Source organism: Gymnogyps californianus, chromosome 14, assembly GCF_018139145.2.
Source record: "Gymnogyps californianus isolate 813 chromosome 14, ASM1813914v2, whole genome shotgun sequence".
Lineage (NCBI taxonomy): Eukaryota > Metazoa > Chordata > Aves > Accipitriformes > Cathartidae > Gymnogyps > Gymnogyps californianus.
The window spans coordinates 2,156,918-2,178,547 of NC_059484.1; the positions used below are offsets into that span (position 1 = coordinate 2,156,918).

The 21,630-nt window shown below is 40.2% G+C and overlaps 1 protein-coding gene across 3 annotated transcripts in view; it reads right to left on the bottom strand.

Moving 5' to 3' along the window:
- The window catches only part of CTNNA1 (catenin alpha 1), a 120,672-nt gene that overhangs the window by 24,970 nt on the left and 74,072 nt on the right, over window positions 1-21,630 (bottom strand). For 2 of the 3 annotated variants that reach the window (XM_050905200.1, XM_050905201.1), the window contains one exon: window positions 9,954-10,046. In XM_050905200.1, the coding sequence (XP_050761157.1) occupies window positions 9,954-10,046 (93 nt within the window). Of the gene's footprint in view, window positions 1-4,973; window positions 5,048-9,953; window positions 10,047-21,630 lie in introns of those variants that run through there. The other variant, XM_050905202.1, reaches the window with a different exon arrangement.

The following is a 21,630-nucleotide window of genomic DNA, read 5'->3' on the forward strand; positions in this document are numbered from 1 at the left end:
GGTGTGAGAAACCATCCGCAGTTAGACCGACATGACAATCCTAACCTTGTCTTCAAGCACCTGAGAGTTAGAGCTAATCAACTTACAAGTTCAACGTATAATTTTTCTTCTCTACTTTAGGACTGTATTAATTTCACAAAGTTGCCAAACAAAACATGCAAGCACCAGATGTTCCTGGTTTTCTGAAATCTACTTTCTCTACCTGCTTTATTTGAAAGCGTCACAAAACATTTAAAAAAATATATAACTCACTAAACATGGAAATGATGGCGATGTCAAACATACCACGATGGCACAGAATGAATCAGGCAGGAGAAGGAGGCTGATTCACCCAAGGGATGCTAGAAATTAGCAGTGACTGAGGAAAATCCACAGAAAAGCTATACTGCTCTCCACGCTACCATCCTGCCTCTGGACATGGAGGTTGGAAGTCTGGGTCACAAACCAAAATGAGCTCGATAGGTTTGATGACACAGACAAACGCGAGAAACAATTTGGCATGAGAGGCAATCTGTTCAGGAGACTACGGGGATGAAACATGCCTTTGAACCCTGGCAATAACGACAGTAGCCCCATCCTTCACAAAGAATGTGGGGTCCTCTGCTGCTTCCCCTTCCTCTAACCAGCCACTGAAGTCACACCTTCTGTGTAGGCAGCTGCAGTCATCAGGATGTCCCTTCAGAGAGAGACCTGCTGCCAGCTGCGGTCCACGCTGCCTGTTAAGATCATGGTTCTCAAGTCCTGAAAGCCCCCAAAAAAGCCTTGCAACACCCAAGAAAATGATGTTTAAAAATTTAAAATCCAACAGAAATAGAGGTTTTAGAAAGGGAAACCTGTCCTCTGCTCAAGAGCCCTCCTTCTTAAGTCTAGCCACCATCATTTCTTGCTCCAGTCTGATTGATGTAACAAACTATCCACCTATCAATCAAAATCCAGATATGCAAAGTTTTATGAAGATGAATCCAAATAACAAATGTCTTGGAAACAAAAAGGGTAAACCAGACAACGCTCCAGAAGTCTGCTCTCAGCTTTTATCCTGCTAGTAATTGTCAATACAGAGACAGAGAAGATGGCGATACCAAGGGTCAGGACATTTTCTCCTGCTCTCTTCTAGCTGCATTGGCTAATATCAGATATGAAAACATCCTTTAAGTGCTGAGACAGGTCAGCATTAATGCTGAAGGAACATATGGCCTGTGTACCTGTGTGATGTATGTCTGGACAGCAGCCTCTGTCTGAACAATTAATCTTTGTCAACAGCACATGTCCAAGCCCAGATGCCCACATTAAAGCAACTCTTCACACGTAATGGAATAGCTGTCATAGATAGAGGGTTCTGCAAGTGCTCGAGACACTCAAACAGGGCATCGTCACCAGATCCAAATGCAGGAGGCGCAAGCTGCACCATCGTCCTCCCAACAGGCAGCTTGTCCAACTGAAAAAAGGAAATCTTTTTATACATCACAACAGCAAAAATGCAAGGCCAAGGAAAATGTATTTTTAAAAAATGGCCAACCAAAACTAGCATGTAAGAGCTCCCTTACAAGCAGACGTGTCTTGCATTTAGAAAGCAGCCAGCAGTGCTAGAGATGAGGACAACCTGGTGGGGAAATCAAAGGTTATCAAGTGTCACTGTGGAGCTAAAGACAAAACTACAGCTTAGGAAACCCATACGGGTATGTGCATGCTCAGGAAGAAATTCAAGACAGCAGATATAGCTCAACAGTTCTTTTTTGTAGCACACACTCTATCTCCATGTGCAGAGTGGTCAAAACATCCAGTTTTAGCAGGGGTGATAAAACCGTACACTGTGTGTACAGCTTTGCATTTACGTGGGCAAGTTATCCTGGACACGTCTCACACATCTGCTTGAGGTAATGTCCCAGGGATTACTGACAAAACCCTGCAAATTATCTATTCAAGTAAATATGCTCTTGCATAACGGCTGGTATCCAGTACAGAGTGACTGATTTATTTTCCAACAGATGCTTAGATAGACATGGGAAAAGGACAGGGATGCTGGATCTTAAATAGTCTGTGTATGCAGCAGGACTATGATTCCTTTATTATCTAAAAATAAGCATGTGGGCGGGAGGGGACTGATTAAAGTACACTATTGCTTCTCCAAAAACCATGAAGCATTGGGCAATTAATTTAAAATATCAGTAACTCTTACAGGAAGGAGATGTGTGTATATATATATAGTTCAAAAAATAGGAAGAACATGTCCAGACTACCTGAAATGTAGCTGCTTCCATGTAAAACATTTGGCAATTTCAGGGAAATATTCTGTATTTCAGAGCTTTTCAAAATGCTGCCAGAGCACTGTGATCACAATGACTCACTGAAGTCGTACAAAGAAAAGAATCAAACAGGGACATTTTGAGACTATCCAGAAGGAAATGAAGCATGGCAAGAAAACACACTATTTTTATCGGTGCTTTGTTTCATGTAGCAATTGCAATGTTCAAGTCAGACAGCCCAACGCTCGATAATGTGGTTCCAGCGAGTTACTTGGAGTCGCTCTCCTCCACCTCTCAGCTTCCTGCGGCAGCAGCCAGGACTTGGCAACGCACGCCCCAAGATCAGGGAGCCTTAGGATTCAAAAGACTTGCAACTGATGTCTCCATCTGTACCTCAAATCCTCTTCTTATGCCTTTCATGGGAAGAACCTGCTTTTTTTTTTTTTTATTTTCCCCATTGAAACTAAAGATGTCAGACTGAATCTATACATTTCTACCTTTGCAGGGCAGGACTCTCCAAGGTTCCCTGAAGAGTGACTTCTGCCTGGGTTACAAGACTGCAGCTACTTTGCCCAGAAACTCTCTTAATAAGCACAGCTATTCCAGGACAGAAAATACCTTAACCTTAGGTATACTTGTGCACAAACTAAAGCCACTGGGTCACCCAGAATTAATTTTTTTAGGCTTAATTTAGGATGGCTTCCAGCCTCACCTTCATAGACTGATAGAGGCTAGAAGAAAGCTCTTATACATGGTGGTGTTCCTACAAAGAACAGTTTTGAGCACTTGGCTGGCATGGCCAAAGGAAGAAACATCACTTGGGAGAAGAAAACTATCACCTATTTATTTTGCATTGCAATCCCTACCTGTTGTATCTTAATACAGTCTCAGTGCACACAATGTCTATAAGCCACATAACTCTCCATTTCAATGGCTATAAGCACTTTTTATTTTTTGCCTCAGTCTTTTTGATAGGGACTTTTTGCTCTTTACAGGAGACTGTTCTTTCTGCAGCTGGTTTAAACTTTGCCCTGTTTCCTGTAGTATTGGTTTTAGGATGCTACTGTGCCACAATAAGGAGTTTTTCAGTTTCAAAAGCTCTAAAACAACCAACCAGTCCTCTCCCTTCTCCTCACTACACACCTTTTCTTTACAACCAAAATATCTGCAGTTCCTGAATAACTCCGTTGTTTTTTGTTTTTAAATAAAGATCTTGATTTACCAGCTTTCTTGTGGCATTTAGGTAATGAGTTGGAAAGTAGCTCCATGGCCTTCCAATCCAGGATACTTTGCATTTGTTAAAAAAAAAAAAAACCCTAATAAAACAAGCACCCACCCATCATCTGTCATCTCAGGGGCAGAGGAAAAAGGGACATGCACAAACCAAGCCCAGCTGGGATGTGAAAATCAGTTTTATTCTGGAGTATGCGAAAGGGAGCTCGTCAAGCACACTGCAGGATCAAGTTTGCTTTGGGAAGAAGATCCGAGAGCGAGCAAGGGCAGAAGCAGTGATCTCAGCTCTGCCTTTTGGAGCAACCTCACTGCAAGGCTGAGTGGAAGAAGTCTCTTATTCAACCTGCCAAAAGGGTAATTGCACCACGCAGTGCCCCTCGTTTGCTCTATTTTATGGCTGCCTCACAGAGTGCTCCTGTGATATGGAGGGCTAGTTGTAAGGTAGAAGCAAAACCACAATTCTCAGATCACAGCTTTCCAAATGGTCAACAGATGAATTCATGACCTTACCACCAAAGCTGCCACACCAGCCAAGCCCAGTCAGGACTCTCCCCTTGCCCAGGTGGATTTTAATAGATTTTTTTGTATTTTTCTGTATTAAAGAAAGCATAGCTTGCTTACTGGCAGTTTGTAAGAAGCTGCTCATAATTTAATTGTATATATGCCAGATGCCAAAGTTACCTCCAGCGTTCACCCTACTCATGTCTCCTTCCCTGCTCCTAATTGCACTTTGCTCTGAGTAGAAAAAAAGGTTCATAAGCAGGACATTTAAGTCGCTTCCAGTTACATCCAACCCCAGGTTTGCATCCACATGTCTACGTGTGCTAACCCTCTACGTACTTCAATACAGCAAAAAGCACTCTGCAGACTCTGATGAGCTGAAATGCCTGGAAGCAAAACATACAGGAGATTGTTTTGCACTCTCACTAGCTGTAATGGCAGTGACCAGCAAGTGTACGGAGGCTGATGCACCAAAAGAAGAAGGAAAAGTTTGCTTTGATTTCCAATACTTTGTTCCAATGTACAAAAGGTACTTTGAGCACTTTCCTCCAAGTTACGCACAGAGTGACTGCAGGCATCTCTGCAGAGATATTTACTTTTGTTGTTACAGTGCTATAATGACCCACAGATACGCACTTCTACTGGAATAACATGACCTTTTCCAGTTTAGCATATATTACTGTCAAAGTATTTACTATTTGCATATTGCGTATAGATAATTATCCTATCAACTTTCCCATATACGGAAAAAGCATTTTCATTTGTAGCTGAGGACTGATATTATAGTACCAGTCAATGTAGAAGCTGCAAGAATTTTGGTGCCATTTGTTTTGGTTCCATTTGTGTTGCTTCATTTTGCATTTCACTGACTTCGAGTGCTGAAGCTTTGGGGGTTTCAGGGACTCTGTGTCTTTTCTGGAAGCTGTTCTGCTACTGCACTCCACAGATCATACTATGCCTACGATGAAAACATAGGGTCCTTACATACTAACATACCTCTTTCTACAGAATTGAGTCCCTTTCTCCTATCTTTGCTTCTTTTTATGCATCCATAACTGCTTGAGCTTCTAATATTGTTTCTTTGATGGCCACTCCTGTGCTGTGCTGGCTCTTCTTCACACCAAGCCTGCATGATACAAACTGCAACCCAAGTGTTAAGTTTTTAATACAAGTATTTCTACTCAATGCCAATAAAATGCTTCAAGCACCTGTAATTAAACAGTCTGGAGATAGATCTGCTAGTTAGTACATTCAAAAAATTTGACAGTCTTTCAAAGAGAAGAAAAAAGGGGACAATTGTTCGATGTTAAGTCTTTACTGCAAGAAAAATGAAGTTATCGCCTTCTCCAACAGCCACCAGGGAACTCGCAGTAATTGGGGACTCAAGGAGGAGAGAAAGTCTGCCAGTCACATTTGGGTTTGGTTGATTTGAGGGGTTGGATTGGAGGGGGTTTTTTGTTTCTCTGACATGCTGCAACTTTTAAACAAAAGTTTTTGTGCTATTTGAAACCTCTACATGGGATTCCTTATGCTTTGGTATTTTGCCTATCTGTGTCAGTAGGTGTGATCAGCATATGTAACCATCTGCCTCATCAGAAATCTATAAGTAGCAAATTGCTTTTCAAGCATTTCAAAATTGGAATGTAAGGATGTGGAACAGCAATTATTAAAACAAGATGTTAATATGAGAAGAGCCAATTTATTTTTATAAAAAAATGTAATTTAATCCAAGAATTATCTGGAGTCTGTTTAATGGGCAACACTCACTTGACTGTGCAGGGGACGGCGAGCTACGCCAAACACTGTCTGTGCTAAGGTAAGCATAGAGGGAGCACGGAAAGGACAGGCAGAGACACTGCCTGGTGCCCTCCCAATGTGTCTAAGGAGGATAAGCTATTTGGGCAGCAGAGGAGGGCAACCAGCACTGGCTCAGAGCGAGCCCTGCCTTACAGACGTGAGAACAGGCCCTGCGTGTCCACACCAGGGAGGTACAGGTCTACCCTGCTCCTGCAACCCACCTCCCAGAAGATGATCAATCTCAAGGGCAACGGGCTCCAGCTTTTGCTGGCAGAAGCAAACACCCAACCTGATGGAAATTCTAATCAATAATTATTTTCTAAAACTCTCAGCCTGACTGCAGTTTGGTTAGAAGTCTACAGATGAACTTCACGGAGGCTTTAAAGAACGAGAAAGTCAACATATAGCTGGTAAAAGCAGCTGCAAGTGACAGCAGACTGTCACATCAAAAGGCTGGAGCAATACTCTTTCCTTTCAAGAGCTGTACTGGGGCATTTTCACTGTTGCTTTCTAAACACCTACAGCTTGTATGATCAGAAACACTCCTATGGTTAAGCTCTCTTCTCAGACATCTTTAATGCAAAATGCTGTTACACAACAGCTTTTGCAGGCTCCCAAAGCAAGTACTTCTTGGAAACAGAACTCAGAAGTCAGAGTTATGAGCGAGGATCCAGGTTTTCAAGTCGAGATAAACAAAATGTTTCGCTAATTTACCATTGGCAAGCTCTGTGTTTAGCAAGAATGCAAAGAAAACTTCCTCCAGCGCTCTGCTAGGCAAATGGAAGCAGAGGCAACTATTCCAAGCATTTCACAGCAGTACTTTTCCATTTCCATTATGAAAGATATCTTAAGCATTTTTTTTTTTTAAAAAACATTTAACTGTAGTGATGGAGGACTTGTTCCCTCATCTTAACCCACCGTAGACCGGCCTGTTTCCCCCACCATCTAGCAAGGCATGAAGCTGCAGGACCGCAGGTAACTCCTGCGAGATGCCGGACAAAGTTGTTTCACTTCAATATACAGACTTTCAGCAATGCACGTCCTCAAAAAAAAAAAAAAGAATTCAGGCAGGCTTGTAAGTCAAAGCTTCATGAAGAAAACCACCAGTGACCCCCCAATGCTGCCATATTTCTCCCCTGTAAACCCAGACTAACACAAGTCACCCAGCTAGCTACTACGGAGCATGCACAGCTCTTCCTAACAGTTCCTCCTGCACCATCAAAAGGGAGCTCTAAATACCACATTAAGTCTGCAACTTCACATTAATTTCTGTGTTAATTGGCTGGGGACTCAAACAGGAAGGATGATGTTACTCTTGAGGAAGAGCTGATTTCCAGTAACATAGCCACACTAAACAAATTTAACTGCTTGCTTTTGTAGAGACTTTTCAAATGAAAAATTTTCCGCATCTTCTTTTTCCTCAAAGAATTAAATTTCAAACCTGAGAATGTCTGAACCTGTAGGGGACACTGGCAACGACTGACTTCTTGTCCGTACCGACAAAACTTCCAAGTTTTCCCTAACCAGTTTGAAGTGTTGCATGTTCCTTACACCTGCTGCTGGCTCAAAAAGGCTAGTTATGGCCAGAGACCGAATAACTGCTCTGTTTGAGATACAGCTTTTATAATTAACTCTACAGATTGATTTCTGCAGAAATCATTCTTTAACCAGGAGTTCCCTACTCCCAGAATGGCCTCTACTCAGCTAAGCTATTTAAGAGGTTACCTGGGACTCAAGTGCATTAAATTTCAGTTTCATCCTTTCAACCACAGCAATAGCTTGAATTAAATTTCATACATCATATTTCTGTGTGATATTGATACATTCACTTGAGCTTCAGAGACTACTGTAATTACTGATTGGCTTGACTAATTCCAAATCATGGAAAAATACGATCTAAGCAAAAAAAGAGCAGATAATGTTGGATTAAATCCGTATTTTATGCCTAATTCACACGTTTGTTCAGCACAGCCACCTAAAAGGATTCAAGAAGCAGCTGTGAATCTCATCAGGAATAAACTGCAGAACAAACAGAAAATTGTCTAAAAAGGCAACAAAATCCCACTATGCTGTTCTTTGTATCTAGAAGCATTTAGAGATTATACAATAATCAAAGTTTGGGGACCGTTCAGTAACGCACTTGAGGAAGACGATAGTGTGCTGCGTCACTTAGACTGGCATAAGACAAACTTCTGTATTGTTAGGAGAAAACACAGATGCCATTTGTAAAACAGTTTAGACAAGTGCCCCTAATTATCTCTCAGGATTCACAACACATTTAAATACTCTTAGACCATTAAAGAATCAACCAGAGAACATGTAATGTAATATAAAAGCACTCTTTGGAGTGCTATGAACATCTATAGTGTCATTTACTAATCTCTTGGTGACAACCCTGAAATTAAGGCAAGACTATGCAGTGGAGCATCTAAACTGCAGGCTTGGAAGTTCAGATATGTGACCTTTGCAAAGCCAAAATCCATCAGTTATAGCCGTTGTCCATTTATAGATAACCAAAGCTTCCAATGTGTGTTAAATATATTATCCATAATCCCTGAAGTCAAAGGTTAACAACTGCACTTCAGGAGATGTGACTACAGTTTGGTGACTATCGACTATAGTTTGTTAATTATTTCATGTTGACTATCATGGTGTTTATTTTATCAAGAAGTAGCTTTATTTAAATAGGCAGTTGTTGGAAAAGCAGAGAAAAGAGTTTGAAATACACAAAATTTCAGCAATGGGCAGGGGAAAACACCCCCACAGACTTGGACAACTACCAGAAACATTCAGATTCAAAGAAAACCTAACTTTAAGGTGATTATTTTCAAAAGCATCAGCATTTGTTTGGAACAACATGCATTAGACACCCATATTCTTGGAGATAACAAAAAAAAAAAATTACATCCAGCCTAGCTGGTTACTTTAGGAAAGAGCAAGCCCTTATACCACATAAGACTTATTTTTAAAAGCTTTTTCTTCCACATGCTTTGTTCCAACTGTAAAAATTGACCTTTGGTTTTAAGAAGCCATACACACCACTTGCCCCAGATGTGGGAGGCAAAGAACTGCACAGTCAACGCAGCTGATGCACCGGCTCCAGGGTCTGATGCAGGAGTGGGAACCACAGAAGTCCACCCCAGGATGACAAAAGGCCTCCTAGATAGTATTTAGTGTTTTATGTTCAAGTGCCTATCTTCACCTACTTAATAGCACTGTTACTTAGAAGTAACAGAAAAGGTAAAAGAGTCCTGCTCTTCACACTATCTTCACCTATTCCCTCAAAATTCCCCTCCTGCTGAGGTGGGTACAGGTGAACATATCTCTCTTCAACTGGTTTTAAAAGGACCAATATATATGGCAAACCTGAATGAATTCCAAATAATTCTGAGAAAATACACCTTATTTTCATAAAATGCCATTTGACCATTTTTTTTGAGAACGTATTTTCCATTAGCTCCTTGTTACCAATGACAGCTTATTTGTATGTTTTAGATCTGAATTTCCTGTTGCTTTAAAAAATGTAAATTACAAGAACTGACAGTGCACTGTAGTCTTCAGGGGTTCATCCAAGTATCTAGTTGTTGACATTTAAAACATCAGGGCTGTCAAAATGGAAAAGGATAGTCTAGTGCTTATATAAACTTAATTTCCTTGTTTCCATTAAAAAGTTATTAATTAAAAGGCAGTCTCAGCCAGGTTCAAACTCTTCACGCACAGCCAGCTTCCTCTGATCCTACTCTATTGAGAAGATTTTTTTGGCATATTTATATTCTACTCAGGCAAAAAATAATATAGCTATAATTCATCTTACAGCATGCACAGGAGCAGCGGTAGCGTCTTCACAAGACATCTTCCTGCAACATGAATGTGCACAGTAAACCACTGAAGCTTCACCGGTTTACTGTCTTGCAGGTTACTAGAATACCCTGGCCAAATGAAATTAGAGCTATTATGTAAAAAAAGACTCATTCGTATCACTAATTACTTTCTCACGTTTTTTAAAGTTTTTAAGTCTTGATGCCTACACTGCATTTCATTCTCTAGACGTTTTCCTTAAATACATGTAAGTTCTGCAGCAAGTCCATAGACAGCCACTAAGAGGCCAGAACATGTACTAAGCAGGACCAGTTGCCCAACTTATTAGGGTATGTCTTAGGTTCTTATGCTCTTCATTACCTGGGGACACAGGGCTTCAAGCTGGCTGGCCGACATGCGAACCAATTTCACACCTTCTTCGTTGTTCGAGATGGAACAGGCCAAGTTGGCAACCTGTGTCAGAGGTGGGAGAAAACAAAACACAACTATTAGAATTGGGTTTTATTTCCCTCTGTAGGAAACTTTTTACCTGCCTCCAACAGTGACCAGCAACCCATCACGAAATACAAAGTGTCCACATTCATTCAGTTCTAACCAATTTTGAAACCACTAGTGACATCTGTTCCTTCTCTAGCCATAAAATCATAATACATCAGATCATAAAACCACAGTCATTCAAACAGGACAGAAAGATCATTGTTACCACTGATTTGGTTAAGTTCTCTCCAGTAAAACGTACAGGAGCATCACTGCCAGCACCTGAAGTTACAGTTAAAAAGCCCAGTCCCACTTGAGTGAGACAGCAGTAACCACACAACTAAAAAAACCAATCCAGCTCCCACGCATCTGAGGATTCAGTATTCTGATGTCCATGAGCATAGGGATGCTCCCTTTTTCTTGAAATGTTTCTATATCCTACTGCACATCAACTGAAAAGAACTTGGAGGCTCATCAAGCAATTCACCTATGCAAGTGGTGCACTGGCATTGCAAAACTCAAGCTGTTTTGCTGGTGTTGCACAGAGCGCACCTCTGCGATACGATACAGGTATTTGAACACATTGGCTTAACCTACTTGATGTAGTAGACTAGATGTATCTAGTCAGCTTGATGTACTACTTATCTAGTCAAAGATTGCAGTGTCAGGCAGGCGTTTCTCCAGCCTTCCATTTATGCTGCAATTCATCAAATAAAACCATTTGCTGGTACAGGTGGTCTTGAAGATCCATCCACAATTCTCCAAAACTTGAAAAGCATCTCTTGATGCTAAAAACTTTACTCCAAAACCTTGACTTGCTGCACAGCAGCGTCCTTAACTAGGTCATCTTGAAACAGAGGACCTTTTGTAAACACCTGCCTTTTAAGCGCACACAGGAAGGGGACACCACAGAATTTTTTGGTAATTGAAGATATTCCTCATATCGGAGCTACTCTCAGGGGAAGGAAGTCTGAAGTAAGTTACATTTCTTAGTTGACAGGTGAATGACAAGCATGTTATTCTGAGCCATTTGAACACAGAAAGCTGTAAAAATAGCACGAAGTGAACTGAGATGAACACTGAGTACTGTCCTTTCAGAGACAGAGCAACCTGCAAAACCCCTCAGTAAATGTGCTCTAAAAGCATCGTCACAAGCCAGCAGATGCTCAGTAACACCAGTGAACCAGATTTCTCCACATACTTTTCTCTATAAGCTGGGGAAATTCCATTCTCCCTTTAATTAAACTATCCTGTGCATTCATACACAAGTCATTTTGAAGTAGTATCTGCAGTTATATCACATGCTTTTCCCCCTCCCCAAGCCATTCCCTTACAACAGATGTTTCCATACAAAATACATTACTGTCCCACAAATCATCAACCACATGCCAAAATACTTGAACGGTGTTTTTCATCAATCCCATTATTGATTTTGGGACCAAAAAGCAAGTTCCCATTGCAAAGCACACAGCCTCTTCCTCCCTCCAGTTCCAAATCAAGTTACAAAGGATAAAAAAAACCAGCGCGCTGTCAAGAAGAGAGGAACGTTTCCAACACTGAACAACCAAGTAAACAGATGCAACAGCATATATTTGGATGAAAACAAACTAAAGTTGAGAGAAAGACTATGCAGCATCAACAAGACACAGAAAACTCTGCCAGCTTTCAGAAATGTCAGCATCCTAATCCTCAACTTTCTTTTGCACTAGTCGTTGTAGACAAGACCTACATATTAAGAGGTGGAGTTGCAGTAAGTCTTCAGTTCATTGCAAGGTCATGACGCTTGCACCCAGCTTAGCCAAGGCTCTCTTCTCCCTCCTTTCCGTTACCGCATTTGCTACAGTCTCCAGCTTAGTTCCTCTCTGCACGGCACTACCACCAAACAGCTGTACTCTCTATAACACCCTATCAGAAGGGGATTTTATCTTGAACATAGGGGTTTTTTTCCCGTAGATTTGCCATGTCTTAAATCCCTAGTTCACAGCAAGCTGTAGTATATTATGCTTTTGTTTAGAGGCTCAAAAAAATCAAAAGACAGTAAGATGCCATGATTTAAAAGTCAAATAAAGATTTTGCTATTGTTTTAAGCACAGGTCATATTTTTGAGAAACACCAGTTTGCCAATATTTTTTATGGTCCATATTTCCACGTCGTTTCTGCCTCTGCAGCAGCAGTTACAATCTCTAGGAGCGAGAAGAACACAAAGCTCTATTGAGTAGGGGCTGAATAAAAGCGACATTGAAGCACTACAAAATCAGCCTCTCCGATATCTGGAGATGTTGTGCTCTCTCTCAAGCCAAGTGTGATGAATCAAGCGCACAGAAACCCCGCTCTGTCTGAATACAGAGAGGCAAAGAAGTTTATAATTGAGTGTCCCCACCATGGTACAATGAAATTTTGCTTTTTTGCACAGTCATTTTTGAACAGTCATTTTTCTTCTGAATACCTCACTGATGGCAATTCTTCTTTAGAAACTGCCCGACTGGGACTGCCAACCTTTATGAAAGAAGCGTGTGTGCTTCCCTGACTGAGGGTCTTTGGCAGTTTAAGACAATCCAACTGTTAGCTGCCACATCCCATCCTACTGCTGCATCTCCAAATCTCAACACTTCATTTCAGCATGCTCGTCCAAAAGAAAGCTATTCGCTTTGGCGGATTAATTTCTCTGCCAGATTAGCACACAAACTTCCCAGCAAACTATTTGCTGAACACCAGAGCAAAGCAGGGATGTGGCGGCAGCAGCAGAGATGACTTCAGAGTACTGCAGGCATGGCTGTAAATTCACAGCAACGCAACATTTCCTGCACCCATGGGAAGACTCTGTCAAACTACTGGAAAACACTCACAAACCTCTTAAGATTTGAAATTTAAGAAGAGCGATGTCAACTAATTAATCAAGCTGTAAATGATATTACAATGAGGTATTCTAAATTGTCATTAATTATCAGGTGCTCTATAGCATGAATTCTAAAATTGCATGTACCAACTGAGGTGGATGGTTGAATGATTAAGGAATTTAATTTTAAAAGTACCTAAAAGAACCCATCATCAATAACTCCTGTGTGATATTTGACAAATAACTTCAAACTCCCTGTCTGTAGAGAGGATAGGGTACTGCTGGCCAGTTTTTTGACAGGTACGCATAACACACAGGATTTTGCAGCTGAGATGAAGATTAACTACAGCCAAATTTGTTTTAAAGCATGCAGAGCACTCAGAAATCATACATTTCTAAAACTTCCAAATAAAATAGAGCACATCAAGCAAACAAAATTCTCCTTAAATGAAATGTAAATGAAATAGTTTCTCCATGTCTCCAACAACGTAGCTGACTGACACAGTGGTCAGACTTGATTTAGAAAGAACACTTGTGCTTGAGAGCAAAATAGCAATTGAATTCCCACTGCATTTGTTCATTCTTACCATTCAGTATCATCAAGCCCCTTTACATGAGCACTACTGGCACAGGCATCAAAGGAGAAAAAACAAACCACAAATAATGTAATCAGCCATAACGAGCAATCTCTTGAAAAAAGTTAAAAATACACTGGGAATGAAGACAGACTAGAGAAACTAGACTGACGCGGTTCAGAGATACCTCTTGCAGCACTGACAGACCAATTTAAAAGCATCTTTTTGTTGCAATACCAAAGAGCTCTTAGTTCACAGAGTGTACAACAATGTCCCAGAGATGGCTTCATGTATCCCAAAAGGCAGGACGGACCCAAAGCAGCTGCCGATGTTCAGACGAATGAGCTTAAATTTACCCCCAGTGACAAACGCACCAAGCGAGAAGTGCACAGACAGAACCGTTTCTACAAACTGAACTAATGAACCGGTGCCAAGTAAAACTCAAAGCTGGACGAACTCATCTGGAAAGTGGGTTTCATGCACTGATCAGTTTTTGAAACTCAAATCTGATTGGTATGAACGATGACATCAGAGTACTGCAAGATGAGATGATGCCTTTGGAGGAGGCATTACCTAACTGGTTCCTTCTAGAGGTAGGCACCATCTCAGTGCAAAGGGTCAATCGGGAATACATTATTAGCAGGAAAGTATAATTCCAATATAAAAAAAAATATTGTACCATCTGTCAGAGTGATTCCATCTCAAATTCTAGTTATTTTGATTCTTCAGAATTTACTAATTTTAAATCAGGAAAATCTTGACATTTCTAAAGCAGTTTTTTCCTCCATTAGTGACAATTTGTCAGCCTACGTTTGTGTTGTCAGCTGTTGTAGACAACTGCCTTCTCTGACAATAGGCAGTTTTTACCTTTTTCACCCGAAATACATTTTTTAAAAATTTTTTAATTTTTTTTAACTTGAAATCTGTTCAGATAATGACTAAGGAGCCATATCTTCCAGCAATTCAAAGAATATAGCAGCCTCAACTACACAAATCTGGGGTCATTGCTAAGCTTCTTAAGTTACACTGTTGAAAATAATCAAGAAATACTGCTACAGCCTTGTACTTGTTAAACCTTCTCTTTGCGCTGACATCCTAGCCTAGGTAGAGGGGTTACTCTACATGGAACTGTTTATTAAAGGATTGACAAATTGCTTTTTCAACAAGAGACAAAAAAATGCAAGAGAAAAAGGAACTATAATCTCTAACACATAAAATCTTCTTTTCCAAGGATTTCAAAGGCTGACACTGAAAGTTTGTATTAAAGTCTTTGTTTCATGCACCTGGATTGACTTCAGAGAAGCAACACCAAGTTTTTCCTCCTTGTTTACAGGTGATGTTTTTAGGACAGCTTCTTCCAGAAGTCAAGTACGCAAAGCCCTCCTAAATGCAATCATCCAGCGACGCTGTAATCCAAAGAAGGCTCTGTAATGTGTTTATTGTTGCATAATTTAAAATTGTCAGAGCTGCCTCTGCCACACAGCATTGTTATAAATAAGGATTATATATCGCTATGCAGGAGACAAACATACACTAATTGAATTCTAAGAGTCTGACTACTCTCATTTGAAACTGCACTTGTAAAAAATAACATTGCAGAAGTAAGAGTTTTCAGACTGTCTTACGATTGAAAAACTTAACTTTTCAGTTTAACATTAACCAGTATCCTCTCACAACTGATGCTCACAAACCCTTATGCAAGAACAAAACCATACCCATTTATACACAGATACTTTGGGAATTTCAACAACACGGAAACAAAGCTTTTCCAAGGTGTTCTTGGCATTTTAATGTCCAATTAAACTTCAAAACTTCAGCTTTTTGTTCTATTTTTTGCTTTTCATTTTACAGTTTGTCTGGGAATGTAAATTCCCACTTTTAAGCAGCTTAAAATCACCCATTTTAAAAGGAAAAAAAAAAAAAAGAATGGACAGGCAGCCATTCAACATTTTCCTCTTGAGGACCTGCTAAAGAAAAGTGTATCTGATATTCTCACAAAACTCAAATACAGCACATCTAATTTCTTCCTCCCTCATACTAAGAAAACAGTCCAGATTCACTTCACGATGGTCAAAGCCCATGAAATTAATTTATCTGCAGAAACAACTGTTCTGGCAAAACTGAGTGGCAACTGAGGACTCTCAGAAGAGATGTGACAATTATGCAATTTCCATCCCTCTTAAAAAAAGGCTTTTACTATTCAGTAAGTCCATGCATTCATTAATTCACTTGTACACTACACAATATTCAAGACAAATGCAAGCATTTTAACATCCAGTACTAACAGGTACCGCATGAGGGAGAAGTCTGCATTATAGGTATAACCCTATAAACTCACTAGTTTTGCAGAGGTATAGCTAATTATGAATTACGCAAAACAGTTTCACTTCTTTAATGCATGGAGGGATGGCAGGAGGACTTCGGTTCAAGTCCATAGGGACTCTGGAGCAAGTTACCGGGAGTCATGCTGTCAACTCCTCTGTGATTTTATATGACTTAAAGTGGCTGCAGCTCCACAGAAGGGACCTTGCAAGAGCTTGTTGTGGGCAACAGAATCCCAATGTATTAACTTAAAATAGTAAAAGTCTTTAAATAAAACAAGCCACACACAGAAAAACTCCAGACGTAAGGAGTCTCACTGAGGAGAGTGGGAGAGAGAGACTGCTCTCCTCAGTCTCTCTCACCGAGGAGAACGATGGACTAAAATTGAGATAACTGCTATTTCCAGAGCTCTGCAACCTCACACAGAAGAGGAGAGCAATTTTAATTTCAAGTCTGGTTATAAACACATGGAGGGCAAGTTTCAGCTAGATGGAAGAAAACTGGCAAGCAAAATGTTTTCATTTTTGATTCAAAAAGTTTTAGACAGTGAGAAACGGGGGTTTCAGGGTTTTTTATTTCAACAGGCTGGCAACTGAAAGAGGAAGGGGATCAGAGACAATATATTGTGTACTTTCTGCTCCCTATAATATTGAGGCAATTGCTTAATATTTTCATGGGTAACCACCTTTCTTTTGGGATCAAATCTCAAAACTTGCACCTTTCAAGTTGTATCTGTGTGTCTAAAAATCTAGTTAAGGAATATAGCTTTGCATTTGGCTCTCAACCTAAACAAGCTGTCTCCAACTACCTCTCCAGCTACCTGGTGCCATTCTAGGTATACCTGTCCCACGAAAGCTCTGTTCAACACCAGCGAGCTCCTTCCATACCCAGAGGAAATGTCCTTCTCCAACAGAGTGCAACCCCACGTGTTGTCAAGGTTTCATAAAGAAAGGAAATTTTTCGCACCGTTGGGCAAACCCAGAGCTTGTGCATCATGACAAACCAAACTGGGCTCCATTTACTGAGCAGCAAGTGCAGAAGGGAGAGTACTTCTATCTCTTGCCAACAGGAAAGTTTTTCAATCAAAGAGCGGGAAGAGGCGTTTGAAGGGAACTAATACACCTAGAGCATAAAACATATCCACAGTAGTAAAGTGCTAGCACTACAGGAATACCTTTATTTCCAGACTGGTAGACTATCCTTTCTATAGACCTGACAGAGAGCAGAGCTGGTAAAGGAATACCAGTGTGCTACGTGGGCACCGTGCCCCTCGTAGATGCAGCTGTAGCAGCAGATGTAACTATTGGCACAGGAACTATTCCTTCCTCAGACAAACAAGCTAAAGTGATAAAATGTTGTTATAAGCACAAAACACATTAGTTACACAAGTCGATCTGAGCTACCATGACAGAAATCACACTGCTAGTACGTAATGTAGATCTGATCGTAAGTTAAAACTTTCAAAGCGAATCCTCATCTTAGATGCTTCCTAGCAACACAAATGTTTTTCTTTAAAATAAAAGTGTTTTTAGTAGTGATATTTGGACAGTACCTGAATAATTATCCTTATCCAAAAGAGTCTCTATGTTTATCAAAGTGGAAATCATAATTCTTTCCTATCTCATTTTGCTTATCGCTCAGAGCATGCTGCATTATGATCTTACTAAAGGCTTCCAATTTGATGCTGTTTAAACCAGTTTTTGGTGTTCCAGACAACTGTTCATGGCAAGTTTAACGGTAATTATAAGTACATCATGCTCTTGAAGAAGGCGACAAAATAGTAAGAGGAATGAGCTCTACACAGACTTCAGGCAACTCCTTGATAACACTACATGACTAATATTCCAATATTGCTAATGACTAAGATGATGAAAATCCAGACGTTCACTGAGGCTTTTAGTTACATATCAAGAATTAAAACATTTATGCCACATCTATAAAAGCTGTACCCAAAAAGCTACATAAAAATGCTGTTGGAATTAAGACCCAAATATCTGGAAAATAAAATAGGCCAGGACTCTATTGCTTTTTACCTACCTCTGAAGACATCATGTCAACAGCACCTATACTCAACTGTGCTTATACTTCCTGACCTCCTCTTTTACAGATTTCCCCTTCCCCAAATGCTTCTATCTGTTTCCAAAGGAAAAAGGAACAGAGTAAATACAGGGCTGTTTCTAGTGGGGTTAAAGGACGTTAACGTAATTTTCCAGACCCTAACCTCATTCACCTTCGACTTCTACACCCTTCACATGCCCTTTGGTCCAAGTGCTTAAAGACCAAGCCCCATACTCTCAACAATCATCCAACATAATGACTGCCCCTATGGAAAAGGTATGGCAGAAATGCCTCTCCTCCATGTAGCAGCAGCTAACCGGGATGATTTTCAAATAGAAGAAAGTCTCCCAACACCCCGATCGCTGTTCAGATACGTGAGGGTTCAAATTCATTTTCAATCACTTCATCTCTCCCATCAGTTTCACTGTCAGATTACCGATTCCTGTGCTTCTCCCATGTGTACTTATAATGAAATCTGGACAGAAAGATTACCCTGAAGTCTCTGACTCCTCTTCCAACATGATTTTTAATCTCTACCAGCATTCTACAGACCCTTTCATACATAATTTGGCGTAGCATTAGAAGATTGGCATCAAAAAACACCTTACAAGAACAAAAGTTATCCTATTAAAAGGTCACTTGCCTTTACTTACGTATGATGTATTAAATTTGTATATCCAGTTTTGTTGGAAAATGGAAGAACTTTTTTTCTGCTGAGGCTTTCCTACTTTACTAATTATGAATGTAAGGAAAGCATGTTCTATGAGTAGAATTTAATTTATTCATAAATTAGTTGACTAATAAAATGAACTTACAAGGAAAGTGCATCCGTTCTTGAAGAGTGTCAGACTTCAGAGGGCACATCAGAGTTACCCTGGCCATTTACTGAAGACTTTTGTTTTAAACTGCTGCCAAGGTTATCTATAGACGAATTACAGAAAACGTGCTTGTTCTTTGGAAGAGACATTTTGCTCTCCACCTTAAAATGGGAAATTAGTCTCGAGTTGGACTAACTCTGCCTCTCTAGCACAAGGACATTTCCCTTGTAATACACAATTACCTTAAAAATAAAAGCAAGTAAGACAAACTTGAGTTTGCAGATTTTTTTTTCCCCTGTAAATTAGCTTACTAAACAGTAAAAAAAAGGTGCTCAGATACCACGGTAATGACTGATAACAACCCTAGCCTGGAAAATGCCAAGTTTTGAGAGACTAATATACCCAAAGTTCAGAAAAACATTCCAAGTCAATATTTGATTTGGGTGTCAAGAGCTATGCTTGTCTGCACTTTTCACCCAAGATACATCATCTCTGTCTTTCAGTACTGATACATACCTTTGATAGCAAGCATAAAGAAAGAATATTTAAAGAAAGAGCACAGCCAGTCCACTCCCACCTCCAAAGATGCTAGTTTTATAAACTTTGTATAAACTTCGGAAATCAGGTAGCTAATAGACACCAAGGATAATCTTGTGGGACCAGACTTATTTCTAGATCTGCTGGATACTTCCATTCCATGCTTCGTTTTTAATAAATGCGTAAGATGCACAAACACTAAGTGCATATCTTTATCACAAAGGTAACCGGCTATGCCCAGGTAAGTCATATCTCATGAACAGAGGACAGGCAAGCCTCAGTTTTTCAAAACCTCTGCTGTGTCTGAAGTCCAAAAGCTAGCTATTATTTTAAACCCAAGCTATGTTTTACCCACTTCAGATTTTCTAAAAGCCTTTTACATGTAAAAAACCTGCAGCTGTTAAGACTCTCTGAAGAATATATAAGCTGCAAGCATGGGCAAATCAGGATAAACTGCAATAAAAATGTTGCAAGTGTGCAAGGCTTTGGGCTTTTGGAGAGTGGTATTTTTAGACTGAGGTCTGAAGAATTACTCTAGGACATCGGGCTAGACAGTCAGGGCAACAGAAGGGGAAAATGTCAGCGCGAGAGGCTACAGATAGCTTATGGAGTTGCAAGTGCCCAAATGTGATTCTTTCCAAGCAAATAAATTTGCAGTCTGCATCTGTTCATGGGTTTTCACTGAAGAAGAGAAAATCATCTCTCCATATGCAAGATACAACCCAGTGCATTAAAAAAGGCACAGAGCAGTCTTTTCAGATAAATTAAAGCAATTGGAAAAAAATTGGTGCTTATGAAACATCATTGAGAGCTTTTGCCTCCCTGGCCTTACCCAAGTTTCTCTGAGAAAGAGACTTAAAAATAAAATTTAAGTTGAGAAGAACATTTGACACAGGGGTATTGGGTTCCAGAATAAGATAAGAGATTATTCACCGTCTTTAAGGAATTACAAACTCTCCCTTTCCAAAATATTCTTCAGGAAGCAAACAGCTACTGGAAGATTTTAACCCGGACTCTGTCCTTACCTACCTTTTAAATACCTAATTTCTTAAGGTCTGAAAAACTTTTCCATTAAAACTACACAGTATAAAACAGTGACAAATTGACAACCTAGTTTTTATTTTTTCTAAAGCATTCAATAGTGTAGCAAAAGTTTCTTCTTAACATTTATGGCTTTTTCACTTTTCAGAGAATAGCCAGAGGTGTCACGGCAGTGACCACAGGGAGCAGTACAAAGGCAACTTGTGCACAAGCACACTTCAAAGACTGGGATGAACAAAAAAAGTCAGCATGGTGCTAAGTGACATCATTAAAAACGAGCACCAAGTTGCAAGACAGCCTAGTTTCTTCTAGGGAAGAACATTAAATCTAAGGATGCCAATGCCAAGTGATCTTTCCTCAAGAACAAAGTTACAGGTTGGAGAGCCAAGGCTGCTTTACCTGGCAGCGTAAAAACCATTGGAATGCAAGTACTTTACAATCTGTCAATTAGGAAGACTTTCGTAGTTCACAAGTGAATTTAACTTTTTCTTACACTGGTTCCCAAAATGCTGTCTCTTCTGTTATTCTTGTGTGCTGCATTTAAACTGGCTTCTCAGTTCCTGAATTAAACTCACTTAACAAAATTCAGGCAGAGCGCTAGCTAGTTAATGGACTGTTAGTACAGAGCAATTTTGAAAGCTATCTTTGAAACATATTCTTCAACTGAGACAAGTCTCATTTTACTATTTTACCGTTAGTCAGTTTCCAAAAGGCAGGATAAGGGGGTTAAGTATTCTACTATGTGAGAAAAATTAGATGGAAGCCCTCTGGGACACAGCTTTGGTGTGGTTTCTCTAGAAGATATAGACCCAGCAGGCAAATCAGATTTTTGTGGTTATTGCATCTTTTGGTCAAATTTGGCTGCCTGGACTTTAGGAACCACAAAGCAGACAGTGCTCTGCTGCCAAGAAGGGAACATTTCAAAATAAAGTTACCCAAATCATGTGCTTGCATCTCTTTACAGCTACTTGGAGGGCCTGTAAACATCCCTGCATGGCAGGAGCAGAAACTCCCCATGCTAACCCAAGGGCAGAACCAGCACTGCCACTCCTCCTGTCTAGCCAACACCTGCAACAGTTTTGTGCCAAAAAAAAAAAAAAAAAAAAAAAAAAAAAATCACAGTCCCCTCTAGTGGCTGGTTCACCAGGAGAGCAGCACTGACTCCTCCAGGTCACAGGACAAAGGGTTACTAAATCCAAGGTGTAAAACTTCTCACTAATTCAGATGGGGATCTTCCAAGTTACCTAGTGCAGAGCAGGTCTCTTACGTGCGTTTCTTCCCATCGCTTAGCATTAAAGGAAAGGACAGGTTCTCTTCTACATCTAAAACACAGGAGCCTGTCAATCACAGCATGATACACAACACAGCTCCAT